The sequence below is a fragment of the Ascidiella aspersa genome, chromosome 9, assembly GCF_963924565.1.
Source record: "Ascidiella aspersa chromosome 9, kaAscAspe10.2, whole genome shotgun sequence".
In the NCBI taxonomy this organism is placed as follows: domain Eukaryota; kingdom Metazoa; phylum Chordata; class Ascidiacea; order Phlebobranchia; family Ascidiidae; genus Ascidiella; species Ascidiella aspersa.
In genome coordinates this window covers 11,892,807-11,911,121 of record NC_139455.1, presented here as the reverse complement: position 1 = coordinate 11,911,121, position 18,315 = coordinate 11,892,807, and the positions used below count along the sequence as shown (strand labels likewise).

The 18,315-nt window shown below is 34.3% G+C and overlaps 1 protein-coding gene across 2 annotated transcripts in view; it reads right to left on the bottom strand.

The window, feature by feature from the left end:
* LOC146133016 (LIM domain only protein 7-like) overlaps positions 1 to 18,315 on the bottom strand; it is a 52,163-nt gene that overhangs the window by 32,420 nt on the left and 1,428 nt on the right. For both annotated transcript variants that reach the window (XM_083396731.1, XM_083396732.1), the window contains exons 2-5: positions 16,387 to 16,527; positions 12,097 to 12,229; positions 4,748 to 4,893; positions 1,728 to 2,189 (exon numbers count right to left, since the gene is read on the bottom strand). In XM_083396731.1, coding sequence (XP_083252857.1) covers positions 1,728 to 2,189; positions 4,748 to 4,893; positions 12,097 to 12,229; positions 16,387 to 16,527 — 882 coding nt within the window. The remainder of the gene's footprint in view (positions 1 to 1,727; positions 2,190 to 4,747; positions 4,894 to 12,096; positions 12,230 to 16,386; positions 16,528 to 18,315) is intronic.

Below are 18,315 nucleotides of genomic sequence, written 5' to 3'. Positions count from 1 at the left end.
TTTGACTCAAAATTATGAACAAACTAGTAATTAAGTGTTACCAGCTACTGCAGTGATTGTTTTATGGTTGTTTTGAAACAATAGAACAACAAAAAGTTATCGGTTAAGGCGATTTTAATTGTGAAGGAATTAGAATTTGCTTTACAGTCAAAATTACAATTGGCGGTAGTTTAGCTAAAAAATTACATGCTCTAAGGCAGCCTTTCTTAACCTGGGGTATAATTTCCTCACTATTGGGGGTAAATTAGTAATCAATCATCAGCTGACGGGACACAAAAATGGTGCCAATAGTGGTATTGGTAGCATAGTTTCCTAGAACTGCTTTTTTGAAGCTAGCCCAGTAGCCTTTTGATTCTTTATTGTCTTGTATCGATAACGTTATGCTTCGCTAATTGATAATTATTTTCAGTTCATTGGGAATATCCTTATCTCTCAGTTACTTCATTTTTACGTCATTTGCTGTTTGAATTAATCAGCTTCTTCGGCAGTCACGGCCAGGGTTGCCAGTTAGGATTTTTTTTTAAAAAATTTAAAATTTAGGCTTTTTTGAACCTCTTTGGATTTTATTTTTTCAAAAAAAAATCCAAATGAAAGTTGTCTTTTCTAGGCTTTTTTGTTTTATTCAAAAATTTCATGAGTGTTATGTTAAGAAGAGATCAAACTAACACAAAAAGAGAAAAAAATGCCTTGAAAATTTTCCAAAAGTGACAAAAAAATTAGAAAAATTGCCACAAAAAGAGAAATTCAATGTACAAGCATGTCCATTTATTGCATATGTTTTAAGGGGAAACATAGGCTAGTTAGACTTTGTAGTAGATTTGGCTTATTTTTGAGGTAATTTTTTTTTTAATTTTTGCCATCTGGCAACCCAGGTCATGGCATAGATTTAGGTAACGTGTCTGCTGGCAGACAGTGTGAACTAAGTTTAATTTTTGTGCAGTTTAGGCCCAAATAGTTTAGCAATATTTTAACTGCTTTATATTAGTAGTGCCCACTGTATAAGGTTTAGTACACCGTTTGAAAAAGTTTGAGGCTGTTTATGCATGTGACTGCCTATTTTTGTTGCTGGGTACGGCTTAACTGGCCAAGTTAGTTTATTGTTGATCTTTATAGCCTAAAGATTGAGGCGTTTAAGTGGTTAAACAACTCATTGACTGATTAATATATACTGATAAATAAAATATATACTTTGTTAAAGGGGTAAAACATGCAAAAAAGGTTAAGAACCCATGCTCTAAGCTCTAAGGTGACCTACACTCAGGAACAGTCAGGAAGTTTCAATAAAACTGTTAACGAATGTTTTTTGTGGCTGGCCAAAAACCAAAGCATGCTGCAGGCCACATATTTTGGTTCTGCGGGCCGCAGGTTGCATGCCCCTGCCGTAAGAGCATTTATTAATCAAAAATAAACTTCAATTTTTAAAACTGTTTCTAACTTTTAGCATCTGCATCATAAAACAAGAAACAATTGTAAGATATGGCATAGGGTGGTATTTAAATATTCTTTTTAGGGTTTCGGGCTCTTATTCCTGAAACTATTTATCCTAATAAAATATAGAATATATTTTTATTATTAGTTACACACTAAGTTGGGGAATAATTTAAATTTTAAATTGTATAGATAAAGATTAAATCATAAATCAGAGGAGCAAATCTTAACATATGCAATATCAAACCTAGAAATATATATCCAGTTATTAAATAAAATTGATTTTAAAAATTACTTACTTAAAAAGTTTAGTATCATTCTTTCGCATGACAACGGATGTGGTTGAAGAAAAAGTTGATGCCGGTACAGGTGTCTTGCTTTGGGGGTTAATATAGGAAGTATTATAACCTGTATCCTTTGACAAACATTGTTGCTCCTCACTTCTTGGTGTTGAATTCTTTGTAAAGTTTTTACTACTAGTAGAATATGTATTATTGGAATCATCATTTTCTTGTTGTTGTCTATTTGTTGACTTTTGTACACCAGACTGACTGACAATGTAATTGTTACTTGCAGAAACATTAAATTCACTTCTGGCATCCAAGCCTTTTTTTGTGTCTTGAAATTGGTGAATGTTAGGTGTAGATTTTGCACCTCTGTATGGTATCTTCTTGCTTGAAATGTTCATTTGTTCAGATGTTTCTGTAGGTTTGTGATTTACATCCCATGATTCATCACAGAACTCTGACTCTCTTTTTTTTCTGAACAAAAAGATTAACAATAATTAATAAAACAATCAATCCAGACAAAAAACTGAAGCAACCAAGTGTTAATTAAAACTCTATTTCTGAACTTTTCAGAAAAATTTTGTAATGAAAAAAACAAAAAAACAATATCAAGTCTAAACAAGAATAAGTTCAAAAAATGTTAGACCATTAATATGTTTTTTTTTAAATCTATTCAAAAAAACTCAGTACAGCATATATGAACAACGAAATAATACAGTCAATACTGTAAAGTACAAATCTGAGTAATTTGTGTGGCCAAATAAATGACTAATTGAAAGTAAGCTGTGCCTGAAAAAAAAATCAAACTGCAAGAAATCGGAGGTTCCTAAATGCACAGGCCTGTTAGACTTGTCATGTAGGGTTGTTCCACAAGTGTGGCATAATCACAATTGCGTTTATGATTCCTCATTTTGATCGTTAAACTACGCGAGCAGTTCCAGACTACTTCAGGTCTATTTTGCACTCACTTACATGCAAATGTAAATGCAATCAACTTTGTTTGTGATTTCGTAACTTGGCTTTTTAATTGTTATTTTTGTATATGTGCATTATATTTGGCATTATTAAAAACACAGTAGGGGAAACCAATGAGCCAACCGAAAAACTTTAATATAACACTTGAGCGCCGCCAACTTAGGGAGCTCTTACAAGCATTAAGATGGCTTCCTAACAACGAATCAGCAGGTTGGATTGCAGGTTGTAAACTTTAGGTAGAAAAATACATTTTGTCAGGCTAATACTAAATTTCTTTATGTTTACTATTTTTGTATTGTGTGTGCTAAGAGATATAATCAAAATTATCTTTACTTCGTAAACGGACAAAGGAACGATGAGACAACAAAAACAGGAACCTTTGAACCACTGGTCCATAAGTAACAGTGGTCAATATAATAGATATTATTATTATTTAAATATGAAATAACATAATACAAAATGTCTAGAAAAAATGTGGCACTTTTGCAGCAGGTTTTAGAAGCTTGCTCACAAAGATGCTAATGATGAATATAAATCAAAAAGATATGCAGAATCTCACTTTGATGACCAAACTACTCTTGTCAGAATCTGTTAAGAGTCACAAGGCTAAAGGCAGGGGTGAGGAAACTTTTGGCTATAGTGAGCCATAAAAGTTAGATATTTTTAATTCCATTTTCGTGAGAACCATAATTATAATAGGATTTTTTTTAAATTAAGGCAATTAACATGTACATTTTAAACTTTAAAATAAAGCAAAACCATTAATTGTAGATAACAGAAAAAGTGTGAATTTACTCTTTATTCTTCAGTAACATGTTTTTTCCGGTAAAATGCGTATTCTAGTGTTCATTGGTATTAATGATGGCTTTGTAGTCTGGTTGATACTTATTAAGGTTAAGCTTTAAACAAGAGTTAAGACTTTCAATAGTTAAACAATATCGTATGTTGGTCTTGATGTTTTTTAAGTGCAAGAACAATTGGTCACATTCGTATGTTGAGCCAATTATGGTCAAATCATTTCACACTCTCAGCAGCTTGTGATAGTTGACAGGCAGCTCATTCCAGACTTTGACAATCAACTGGTCTACGGGTCTTGTGGTCTTGTGGTTGCTAGCAAGGTCTGCTTTCTGTCGTGCAAGTTTTCCAAATGGGTATGCATGGCGCTTTTAGGAAGAAAAAAGTCCCATGGTATTTACTAGATGCATAAGTAAGATTTGCACAACGCACGAAAAAAAAATGTCGAAAATTGCCCTGTACACCCATGTTCGGCACCTATGGTGTTATGGTACCACCCTTCACTTAATAAATAAAAATTATACTAGGCATTAATATTTTTGGAATTTTTTTATTGTAGATTCAATATGCTTGAGTCCGGGTTGTGGCTAAATCCTAAAACTTTGCCCATATAGTGAGTAGAAGCAGCGCAATCAACTATTCAGCAATTAAGTCTGTTATCGGTTTCGATTACATGATGTTAACGACAGAATTGGATACAAATCCAAATCAGATTTGAATTTAGATATTCAATTTTCTTTTCTGAACATCCCTTATATTGAGTAAACATTTTATTATAGGCAGTTGGCCACATTTAAATGCTTTCTAGATTGGATCCAGCCCACCGACTGTTAATTTGTCCGGGTCTGCTGTAGAATGCTATTCTACTTTCTAAATAAAATCTAATGTTCCAAATCCCTGTATCTAACATTATTAGAAACCCTGCATCCAATAACATTTCATTAAAAAATTATTGATGATTATGTAAATACTATAATAATCAGCAGGTAAGTAATTAGCCACTGACATGTCACAGCATGAGCCAAGTTTTTGAACCTAGCACTAAGATTGTTTCACAACAGAGATGGACATAAATACAACCTTTAAGATAATTAATACACTGAAATTTAAATTCTTAGAATCACATATTTAACTTTGAACATATAACCTTTAATACTTTAATGATGCATTTGCGAGTAGTTGTCAAAGATGATGTCTATCATTGTACATTTTTACATATAAGACTAGCAAAATATTTAAATTCAAATTATTGCAATGATTACTTGTCTTCAACAATCTCTTTATATGTTCTTGTTCTCCTTTGATTGTTATCTGAATGTTGAAGTTGTTCAATAATATCTCGTTCTTCCTTGCGTTTTAATGCATCCATAGTTGCACTTCGCCTTCTTGTTTTCCAACTCTGCAATTTCTGAAAACAAGTATTGATGTGTGTAAAGTTCATTTTTTTATGGTAGGGCAGGAATGGGAAAACATTTGAGATGCTGGCAAAAAACAACATTTTCTTTAAAAATTATTGTTTGAAATATTTTGTGAAATAGACAATGTGCCAGATTAAACAGTGAAACAAGCCAAGCATGGTCAGCTGACTGTAATTTGCCTATGCCTGTGGTAGGGTTCATAAATTCAAGCAATTACCCTTTTTCTTAATTATTTGCAGTTTATGTTACTTGTGAACTTGTAGGTAGTTTAAATGTTATTTTTTCTCCGTAGAGCACATTTGTCTATTCGTCCAGGTTGGCCAACCATTAAGTGTGCACACAACAGTAAAAGGAATAGGTAACTTCATACGCAGAAATAATTTTGCAATGAAACAACATTTCATGTAAGGACACTATACCCAATTCACAACACTGAATCAAGACTTCCTAAATCAAGACCTTCATATAATTAGTAAATTATTCAGCTGAAACTATGCAAGAAAAACACAACATGGCTTATTACTGAAGTTAAGACGGCCATTCATTATCAGTTTAGTGCAGTGGTTCTTAAACTGGGGGGGCTTGAAGTAATATTTGAGTGGACAAAATCGAGTTATCACACATTAGTTGTACCGTTGGAATATTTCTGTAAATTTTTAGGCAATAACATTAAGTAACTTCAAACATGTAAGCGTTTTAAGGTTAGTATTGTCTTTTGTGACAAGATAATTCCACAAAAACTTAATGGTGCAATGCATTAATCACGTGATCAAGCATTAATCATGTGATACCCGCTCTGATCGGCCTTTCGAGGTAGACGTGGTGTGTGTGCCGACAGATTGCTAGTGCTAGCTGGTTCAAACCCTATTCTATAGTTACAATGCAACTCTATTCTATAGTTACAATCATAGACGTAGCCAGGGGGAGGTACGGGGCCATGGCCCCCCTTAAAATTTATAAATATTTTACTCTTAATAATTTGTTTTGTAGCATTTATGAGCAGTACAACAACAGCTTATCACAGGCATCCTTCAATTGTTGTGCACTGTTACATCACAAACGATGTAGTTAATATTACATTTGCTATACCTTGGAAATTTGAAAGTAAAGCAGTATCCCGAACTCTACAACAGCACAATGTGTAAATTTTTATTTATTTTACAGTTACATTCTTCACATTAATGCAACTTACCTGGAAATAAAATGTTGTTCTGCTTAATGTTTTTTTATTTTGAAACAAGGTGGGGCGTGAGTTTTGTTGGATGTGTAAAAGGTGTCTTAGAAGTTTAAGAACCACAGGTTTAGTGGGACTAGAGTTCACCGATGATAAATCTATATCTCAAAATGCGACAGCCAAGCGCCCGTTTGAGATTGAAGCTAATAAAAAATTTAATAGAGCGACCTGGGGTGAAGACGTTTGCTGTACCTTAACCGCCTGTTTTCTACGTTGTTGAGAATGTTGGTTTCAACCAGGGCTGCTGAGTCGGAGTCGGACTCGAAGAAGACCACGTAAAACTACATGAGTCCAGAGTCTGACATGCGCATGCACAGTACCAAATTTTAACACTAATATGGCCGCTAATTGGAAATTGTAAAGATGGACTAGTATATGGTGGAATATTTTCCAACCATGTATTGTGAGTGAATGAATTATATGACACCCCTATAAGTGGATTGCTGAATATCCATGTTATTTTAGTTTCGTAAATTGGTGAAATACAAGCTGTAGAGTCAGTGCCGGACTCATAGACTCGACAAAATCACACATTTGACCAGATTCGGACTTGGGTTTATTTTTTTGGCCAGAGTCAGACTCGGGTTATTTTTAACCGACTCCACAGCCCTGGTTTTAACAATAAAATATATTTTCGTTATTATTTGAGTCGGTGACAGACCACTACATAATGATCAACGATAATGAGCGGTGATTAGGTGTTGGCGGCGATAAGCACCACGTGTTTTCAATGCCAGGTGCAATGTTGCCGATGTAACATTGCAGCAATCACGGTTTTAGTTTTGTGACAATTGTTTACTAAGATTTCAAAGGGGGGCAGTGTTCCCGCTATGCGATTTTTTTTGCGCATTTGCGCAAAATTTTGGGCACTTGCGCCCTTTTTCACGGAAGTACAAAACTTAAAAGTTGCTTTTTTACTAAAATTCGACCTCCAGTCATCATCTCCTGAAGCCCACATTAACCCTATTTTGCAAAAATTATTACATATAATACCTTGTGTACCCCATTTTTGCTTCACGAAAGTTCCGAAAAAGTGCCCAAATTAGTTTTATTCGAGCTTCATACGGAACAAAAAGTGCCCAAATCAGTTTTATTTAAGCTACGTACGAACAGAAAAGTGCCCAAATTAGTTTTATATGAGCTACGTACGGACAAAAAAGTGCCCAAATTAGTTTTATTCGAGCTTCATACGAACAAAAAGTGCCCAAATCAGTTTTATTTAAGCTACGTACGAACAGAAAAGTACCCAAATTAGTTTTATATGAGCTATGTACGGACAAAAAAGTGCACAAATTAGTTTTATTCGAGTTACGTACGGAACAAAAAGTGCCCAAATTAGTTTTATCCGAGCTACGTACGGACAAAAAAGTGCCCAAATTAGTTCAATTCGAGCTACGTGCGGACAAAGTGCCCAAACTAGTTTTATTTGAGCTATGTACGACCAAAAAAGTGCCCAAATTAGTTTTATTCGAGCTATGTACGGAACAAAAAACTGCCCAAATTAGTTTTATTTAAGCTAAGTACGACCAAAAAAGTGCCCAAATTAGTTTTATTCGATCTACGTGCAGACAACAAAGTGCCCAAACTAGTTTTATTTGAGCTATGTACGACCAAAAAAGTGCCCAAATTAGTTTTATTCGAGCTACGTACGGAACAAAAAAGTGCCCGAACTAGTTTTATTTGAGCTATGTACAACCAAAGAAGTGCCCAAATTAGTTTTATTTGAGCTACGTACGGAACAAAAAGTGCCCAAATCAGTTTTATTTAAGCTACGTACGACCAAAAAAGTGCCCAAATTAGTTTTATCCGAGCTATCCGTACAAACAAAAAAGTGCCCAAATTAGTTTTATTCAAGCTACATACGGAACAAAAAGTGCCCCAATTAATTTTATTTGAGCTACATACGACCAAAAAAGTGCCTAAATTAGTTTTATTTGTGCTACGTACGACCAAAAAAGTGCCCAAATTAGTTTTATTTGAGCTATACGTACAAACAAAAAAGTGCCCAAATCAGTTTTATTTAAGCTACGTACAAACAAAAAAGTGCCCAAATTAGTTTTATTCGAGCTACATACGGAACAAAAAGTGCCCCAATTAATTTTATTTGAGCTACATACGACCAAAAAAGTGCCTAAATTAGTTTTATTTGAGCTACATACGACCAAAAAAGTGCCTAAATTAGTTTTATCCGAGCTATGTACGAACAAAAAGTGCCCATATTAGCTTTATTCGAGCTGTGTACAGAACAAAAAGTGCCTAAATTAGTTTTATTCGAACTACATACGGATAAAAATGTGCACAAATCAGTTTTATTCAAGCTACGTACGGAAAAAAAGGTGCCCAAATTTATTTTATTTGAGCTACATACAAAGTGTCCTAATTAGTTTGCTTTGAGATATACGTGCGAAAAAAGTGTTTCTTTACTAGGGAAGGCGCTCACACCCAAATAGAGCGCTGGCAAATTCTCAGGGCGTCGCAAGTTCTGCTATAAATATTTCATATTTTTTGCAGTAATTTTTATGGTTACATGTTACGCCTGGTGTGATTTCTGCCTATATATATTCGTTGTCTTATGCTTTGCTTTGAAATTACACGCATGTGTAGTTTCAGCCGATCTGTCAGAAATTAGTGCAGTTTTATGCAAAAAGGTCTACGACAATTAGGGCATCCAAAGGCAGGAGAGTCTTGATCCAACCGGATCAGTTTTGGCACCGGACAAAATTTCGCGTTACAGCGTTAATTTAATAATTATTTGAACGTTGGGAAAAAGTCCAAACTCGGGTGGGCATAAGATAATTTCTAGTCCAGGTTATATAGGATTGTTACGTCACACATTAAAGTATTCGGACCGAAAGTGTTTATATTATTACTAAATCAATGCACATTATTTGGGTTAGGGTGCTTGTTAGCGTTTGGGCTCGGCTGGCAGGTAATATTAAATTTAATCTTCTTGAGCATATTTGTTAAGTCAAATTAGTACATTGTCCCAAGACTTCAAAGTCTAAAAGTCAGAATTTTCCATCCTTTGGATGCCCTAATTGCCGTATACCTTTGCTTAGAACTGCAATAATTACTGACGGATCGGGTGGTAGTTTATTAACTGTAAATTTGGTTCGTGGTTTTGTGATTGGCAAGTTTTTGAACTACTAATTTTAATTAGTTCTCGGTGTCTCTAATAGGCTCACTTAACTCATATTTAAATCTTTTACGACGGATTTGGGCTTAGTTTGTCTGGAAATCTAAGTTTTAATTTAGACCCCAGGCCATGGTTGTCAGTAACTGGAATTTTTTTGCGATACGCGCGAAACTTTGGTTTTACAATTTTATTTTATTCCTGATTTGGAGAAATTTTTAGCTCAAGGTATCTGTGTTTTGCACTGTATGCTTTGTGTAATAGGAAAGTACTTGCTTTGTAGAAAAAACCTCGCGTCGTAATAGCTTCAAACTTTTTTAAACAAAATTATTACAATTACCTGCGATATGCTTTTATTTGCAACAAAGAACTTTTCATGCTGTTTTTTAATGCTTAAAAGGTTAGGACTTTCCGAAGAGAATACTTTTAGGCTCATTTTTGGGTGAAACAGTGTACAATGCAAATTACAATATTCCCCGAAAAAACAAAGTTGCGTGTTGTGTCAACTAAAGAAGTAGGTTAAATTTATGTCAATATGAACAGGAAAGATGTTAAGGCCAAATTTGTTTCTAATAAAAGTTATCGCTTTAAAAAAATGCGTAACCCGTTTAAAAGTTAAAAAAGCTTACTGCTAAAACTGCTGCACTACGCGCGATAATTACCTCGACCATTAGGCAGTTACACAGCGCTACGCTTGACTAAGTCCGCCACACAAACTACCAAGCAAATTCGCGTCTCAAGCGAGCGCAATTTTCCAAATAAAGAGAGTCATTCTTATGTCTGGGAGAAATTAATTAAGAATATTGCGGCGCCTCTCGTGCTCTCCCACGCCAGCTTATTTGATTACTGTATTACACAAAATAATATAATAACATGCACCATTTTCATCCGATCATTCATCCGCACAAGTGTGACCATATTTTTCAACGAAGAATAGGGCTGATAAACGATCTTCACAGTTGCGATTTATGCATTCGGAAATATGATATTTGCTTCAAGATTTTTTCCATCTCACCCAAAAGCCATACATTTGGGAGTGTTAGAGTTAGACAAGGGGTGGGCAATTATTTTTAACCGCGGGCCACATGAGAAACTTAAAATGTTGGGGCCGGGTCAAAAAAGAGGATCTCAAATGCACGTAATATGACGTCATACTACGACGCTAAAAAAATAAATAAGCTAACGAACTTGTTATTACGTTAGGAGTTGTGCGCAAATGTGCAATTTACGTCGCATTTAACACAAAGGAAGAAATATGACCATAGGCTATTTCAGTGTTTCTGAACCTTTTTTACTTGGGGCGCACCTAGAGATATATGCAAACAGGGCGGCGCACCTTGCGAGCGCGAATTTTTTTAGGTGTACCGGTATTTCTCTTAAACTGCCTGCATTTTTTTTATTATATAGGTTTTATATAGTTGCATATCTTTAAAGGGACTCCAGCCTTTAAGACTAAAAACCTTATTTTGTCCATTTAAGTCTTGTTCCGATTAATTTTGGACTTATTTCGTATTTAGGTCTTATTTAGACTATTTTAGATCTTATTCTGTTGTGGTTATGACTTTGAGTATGGTGTTATTATGTCGGTGTCTCAATAGGTCTACTATGGTAGCCTATTTATAGAATAATTATCTGATTTAGATATTGTTGCTTTGTAGGTCTTATTGCGTTTTCTACTTCAAAGGCTTGTGGAATCAATGAGCTAAGCTTAATAGGAAAGTAAAAAATAAATGTTTTATATAATAGTATAATAGGACCTACATTATTTTTTCCTTTTTCTCGCGGCGCACCTGGCAGCCTTCTGCGCCGTGGCGCACCGGTTGAGAAACGCTGGGCTATTTGTTTTAAAACGAAAATTTTAATTTAGACATAGAGGGGAACGTCAAGCATCGAGCACAGATTAAAAATGTGCATTGCTTGATACATTGGCGTTTATCAAGTTGTGGGTCGAGTTGACTAAAAAATTAAGGTTAAATACGTAAAAATTTCCCACAAAAAACTTTTTGGCTTTTGAGGCTTTAAGTTACCAATGTGTTATACTTTGGTACAATGGCCATATTGCAAAGAAGGCATAAATCGGGAGAAATACACAACATGGCATTAACTAAATTAGGCTGACAAACATGAATTTGTATCTTTCAAGTCGGAATACATTCCAAAGCAGCGCAATATATCTATATATATTAGGGCTAAGTTTGTTAAACTTTTGTTGGAGAGAGTGCCACAGTGCAGAGGACGCTTTTAATCTGTAAATATGGCCAAATAGTTAGTGGAAGACACGAAAAAGACAGAAGAGATTCGCGTGAAGCGCGAAAAAAAATCAATTTAGTCTTTAAAACAGATTTTAAAATAGAGTTTGGATCCGTCCCTAGAAATAGTGTTAACGATACAACCAAACATGTAGAAATTCCCACTTGTTTTCGCTCGGTTTATGTATTTTAAGAAAACTAAGCCGCGGGCCGGATTAAATTGCCTGGCGGGCCGTATGTTGCCCAGGTCTGAGTTAGACTATAAATTCCATTATTTGGAGGGTTCTTTTTATACATTAAAGCGAAAGTTTAAATACGTGCCTAATAGTTGTGAAACATTTATAACACCTTGCTTTCAGCAAGAAACTTTTTTGGTTGGGCTCTTTTTATACATTAAAGTAAAAGTTTAAATACATGCCTAATAATTGTGAAACATTTATAACACTTGCTTTCAGCAAGACTTTTTTTGTTGTCAAGGACAAAAAAGCATTATCTTTTCAAATGTATCATTTCATTGCATCATGCTTACAAACTAATCTTTGGGAAAACATACAATAAAAAAACTTTAAAAAGTCACCGATGTCCAGGCTTCTTCATCCTCCTTGAGTTGGTCTTTTACATGCTGAAGCTCTTCATATCTAATGTTTCTCAGGTCTCGTTCAGTGTCTTTTTCTGCTTTGTCAATTTCAAGATCACTCATGCTTTTACTTCTGTAATTTATACATACCATAATTGTTTTGAACTGTCTGAAAGAGAGTTAGCATCAAGGGTTCCACTTGAACTTTCTGGACTGCACTCCCTTGATACGAATTTTGAATCTCATAAAGCCCATATTATTTTACTACTAATTTATATGCAGAATGACTTGCATTATACAGGCAGTGCTTTTAGATTAATGAAAACATTACAAAGACAGTTCAAAAATGCGCCTAAATATAAAACTTATACCAAAGTTGTTTGATACATGTAGTTTTCTATAGCTAAACAATAAACATTAGTGTGGCAATACAATTATGTATATCAACATCTGTAGCACATTAAGGGTGTTTATTATGTGACAATTACGAAGTGGTATAAGTGAGTTGTAGATTCCTAGACTATGGTCACTTGGGGTAAAAATAAATTTATTAGTGTTGGGGTAAAAAAAAAAACAATGCCATCAATAAACTAATTTCATTTTTAACAGTTTATTTCTCAGGTAAAAAATACATTCTTAGCCTAACCAATAGGCCATCAAACACCTTCATTTTTTTCTCTGAGTAAAGTCATGCTGGTTTAAGCAACAGTTGTTATATTAGTATCTTAAAAAGTCTTGCCAGTCCAATAGAAACTTTTGTGTAATTCTTATACAACCAAGTTTATGGCAGTGGTTTTTATTCTGTATTGTGTCATAACATTGATCTATTAAACAAAAAATACCTTACTTTTAGCTGTTTAAATCTTTTCAGATATTTTGTTTTATGTTTTTACCCCAATTGATTATATAGGAATGGGGTAATAAAAAAACGTTTTTTTTTTGTTTTTTATTACCCCAATGTAATTTTTCCACCAATTAGTTTATTTTGTGATATTTAGGTTCATAAAGTAAACTTAATATGTCTAGCAAGTATGTACCCATACCAAAGCAATATATTGATGCTTGTAAAAAAACATAATTTCCAAGATAGATGACTAACAGGCATGTACCTTCAGGTAAAATAAACAAACTTGCTAGTCTTATTCAGAAACTTGCTATGCACCAAAAAAGCTATACACGAGGAACGAAATACTATGTAACATTAGTGCCAAAAATAAAGTCAAACTTCTTTTAAAGAAATTATTCGGCCATGAACAGGCGACATTTTATTCCGATACCCAATATTTTGAACAAAATGTATAGCGATTTGATACCAAATGAAGGCATTACTTTGTGCAAATGAGCAAAATAGATTAAATTAAAACTTCTTGGGTAATTATTTTCAGTTTTAATTAGGGTTTGGCATTAGACCAGTCAAGTAAAATCCAGTCAATTGACCAGTCAAATACTCGTCAAATAGGTCAAATATTGGCCAAATTCTATACACACTATCAAAATGCAACTCAAGTTAAAAATAAACCTTGATTTTAATCTTAAATAAAATGTATTAACGTTTTAGCTCAGGTACAATGGTTTGTAAAACCGAAAACATTTATTTGTTGACCATAAATTAGAATCTTTGCAAAACCATGCCCATCTTGCAAGCAATACTATAGCAGTACTGTAGTAATTTTTGCCACTACTAAAACCACCAAGCATCGAAAAGTTTTGAAGATTTTTTGTGATGATGAGGATGAAATAAAGGCAGCCTAATAAATTTCTTTGAGTATTGAATCCTTGGATATCCAATACTGCCATTTATTTCTGGTAATTGGAACCCATTTAATTTAACATTTCTGGTGAGCCTAATTTTACATACGCGAGTGGCAAGGTCAGATAAAGACATGTTGTGCGGCGACTAGGGATGTTCAAAGTAAAATACCAAGGTATTCTAGAATAATAGGTTTCGAATCTAGAATAACGAATCCAGAATAGCGAATCCTAGTATATTTTTATTACATTATTTAACCTCGATTTTTTTGAGGGAAGAGATTAATCTTAATCTACCCTCTAGGGCAGGGATCGGCAACCGACGGCCCGCGGGCCGGATGTAATCCATCCGGCCCGCCGCCTCTTTGGAAAATTAGATACGAGTCCATTTCACATACTCTTTGACTACTTTAACTAGGCCTACGTAATTGCAAAAAATTTCGCGCTTTGCGCGAATGATCATTCTACGTATGGTTTGTTGACGCTTTGCTGCTGCTTTTTCAACTAGATAAGCACCTCTTTACCGTTGCGCCGTGGAAGGCTGCCAAGTGCGTCGCGGAAAACATGTTAAAAAATATTGGACATATATTTTTTTCAACATTTTTGATTGATTTTAATAAAAGCTTACAAGAATTTTAAAAGAAACACCGGTTTACCAAAAAAAAATATTTTGGCCCGCGACTAGGAAATGGTTGCCGACCCCTGCTATAGGGCCTCGAATCACAGCCATAAATCGCCCAAATATTTTCTAAGATGTGTACATTATGTTTAACATTCTTAACAACTGTCATTTGAAGCAGTTGTGTAAACTGTAATATGTCAACTGTCCAGGTTGTTGCCAAAACTTATATTTTTGCCAATAGTGAGTACAATGCAACACTGCACACAGAAGTCTTAAGAAATTCGGTCCTGTTTTTTCAAGCATTGTTGGGTCTTAGGGTTTATTTATTTACTAACGTGATCTGTTATGCAGTCAAATAATGTACTGCAAAGGATACAAAGTTACTATTGACTTAACGAATTCTTGACAATTACACTGCGCATAACTGCATAACCTCGCTGATATGGGCTAAAGTTGACCTTAAGTAACCCTATAGCGTATTTTGTGGACGGCCAGCACAATTTACAATGTAATGACACTTAATTATTAGATGCATGTTGTCGCAAGACGCGAAGTAATTACTTGCCGGAAAAAGGATTCAATATTCTACTTTGAACATTCCTAGAACTTTCCAAGTTTTAAAATTTGCATCCAGAGAAATCACACAAGCTGTCCTTCATTTAACAGTAAAATATGTATTTTATGTTGCTTCTTAAATATGGCTACCAATTTCTGGAAACACACATTAAGATCTATAAAGCAACAAGAATTAAAGCTGAATTACGTTATTAGAACAGTATTAACACCAACGACATAATAAACCCAAATACGCAGTAAGATCAACTTATTAAATAAGACATGACCTTAACTTGTTGGAGTAATTCGTTTTTCATCTCTTGTTTACACAAGGGATGTCTGTAAAAGCAGTGTACTTTTTCCTCTTTGCTTTGCTCAGGTAAGCTGATTAGCAAGTCTGTATTTCGACAATTTGAAAACGCAGAGCCTTTTTTCTCACTAAAAACATTGAATTATAGGTACAGCTTATGTTTCGCGAAGTTTGCTGTCTGCGGTTATATCCGATGTTGGTGTAACAAATGGCATTTATTTAACTGAAGCAGATTTTATTTATTTAAAAGTGGTCTAACTGTGACTGTCAAGCGTGTTTCAAGGTTGCCATTTTTATGTAAGAATAGGGGAAAACGGTCTTTGTTTAGTATTGCAGCAAAGACGTGCTTGTAAATTTAGTTTAGTCTAGGATGTTCAAAGTACAATCCCAGGGTATTCTGGTACTTTAGGTTTCTAAACTAGAATAACGAATCCAGAATATCAAATCTTAGTATATGTTTATGAAATTATTTAACCTCGATTGTGTCTGTGGGGGCGATTAATCTTAATGTACCCTTGGCCCACAGTCAAAGCAATAAACCACAAAACAATTTGCTAACATGCATATGTATATTGTAATAAAAAAATAATCTCCCAAATGTTTAACATTCTTAACAACTGATGTAATTCGAAGCAGTTGTGCAAACTGTAAAACATGTCCAACTTAATATTTTGCCAATATAGTAAGTGCAATGTAACACTACACAAATGAACTCTTTTCAGTTCTCTTTTCAATTTAATCTATTTTACAGTAAAATAATGTTCTGTAAAGAATACAACGTTACTATTGCCATAACCAATCATAGACGATTACTCTATGCTCATTCTCACTGAATATTGGCACAACGTTGACCTTAGACCTTAAGTAACCTTGTAACGCATTTTGTCCAAGGCAAGCCTGCTTTTGGCGGTAATGTTGCTTTTGTAACATAAACGCAGTTAAGGAAAAAACTTATGGTAGTTAGGGAAATTGCAAACTCAACATAAATTTAAAAGGGAGACATTGTAAATCAAAAGTTTCCTAAGTCAGACCATTTCGCAAGAAAATGCTTTACCTCATATGATTTTTCACATAAGTCATTGGGTCTCCTTGTGGTGTGATGAACCTCTTATGATCTTCAGTTTTCTTTTTCCGTAGAGCAGCAGGCATATTGCCAATAGTGCGTCGAAACATCATATCATCACATTCTCTAACCCTTAAAATAATATCCTTAATAATAGAGTTAGCTCCACCAGATGAGGCTAATGTAAGCTGGTATCTGCTGCCGAAACGTCGGTTTATACTTTGTTTACACCAGAAGAGCGATTTATCTATTATTACCCTTAATGTTCATTTATCAGTACAAGTAAACAGTTTGCAATTACCACATAATTTAAGAGTTAATGAACCGCCTTTAAAAAGGTAATACACATTTTCCGGTTGAAACACATTTGGCAATGATGTCAATGGTCTATGCTAATTTTAATTAACATATTTGTTGTTGGTAACAAATAATTGTTTGACATTGCTAGAGTCGGTAAGAAACCGACCAGTTAATACACTGGTCTGCAAAAAAATTCATGCTGTTTACAAAAAAAAAGTTACTTTAAATAATTTTTGGATGCTTAACGAAAAATGATTCAAGATTATTCTTGTCAATTTTATTCATAAAAGCCATTTTATTACAACAAGGAAGTCATGCCAAATGTGGCACGCGACCTAATAAAATATGACACTCAAGCCCCCAAATATACTAAATTTGTTATTCAGCCAATTGAAATTGTTTATTCACAATATAAAACATTCACAGAAATCACGAAAACTTACAATTACTTCTGATATTATAACATTGTACTGTAGTGGAGGCTAGCATTCACATAATTATATAGCTTGGTGTGATAAAGCAAAAAGCAGCTCACCGACGGACACTGAGATGCAGAAAGCGCATTTCTACTACATAGCTTAAAGTGAAAATATATTTTCAGGGATTGGTTGATAACAAGCGTTTGCAAAAAATAAGTTTGGTCAAGTTATGAATGGTTTGCTTGATTAAATAATCAACACGTGTCAATAAATAAAAATTTTTCATGTGTTGATAAACGTTTTTATTTCTTGTAAAAAAGCGGTTTTAAGATTAAAACAGAAAGACGTTATCAGAAAAAAATTGCCACGCCGACTTTGAGTTGACACCGCTGCATTAGAGAATAGCATTTAGCTTCACTCCATTCCAAAAAGGTAATACAATTATAAAATGATAATAGTTTTTTGTTCGTTAACTTGAGCTTTACCCAAACGATTTTCAGCCATCTTATTTGATACATATCATACATAACATGAGTGTCTGCTGAGAGCAGTGTTTCCGCTAAGTACATTTTTTAATTTTGGGCACTTGCGCACTTTTTTTCACGGAAATGCGCAAGCAAAACAAAAATTAAAAGTTGTTTTTTTTTAGTAAAATTCAACATCCAGTCGTCTTTGCAAAGATTATTACATATAATACCTTAGGTATCCATTTTTACTTCACAAGAGTTTAAAAAAAGTGCCCAAATTAGTTTTATCCCAGCTACGTACAGAACAAAAAGTGCCCAAATTTATTTTATTTTAGATACGTACAGACAAAAAAGTGCCCAAATTTCTTTTATTTGAGCTACGTACCGACAAAAAAGTGCCCAAATTAGTTTAATTCTAGCTACTTACAGAACAAAAAGGGTAAAGCAAACAATAATTACAGGTTATATCTACGAGCTAATAAAAACGGAAGTTACAAACTAAGCCCAGACAGACCAAAAAAAGTGAAGACCAAAAAAAAGTCTACCTCAAATTTAGGCATATTTTTGTTGGAAATTTTAGGCCCTTTGCGCACTTATTTTCGGCTTGTGCGCAAAATTTTGGGCACCTGCGCACATGGTAAAAAATAAGAGGAAACACTGGCGGAGAGGGTAAAATGTGAAATATTGGATTTTAGCTGACTTGGCACACAGCTGATAATCATGGTATAATACCA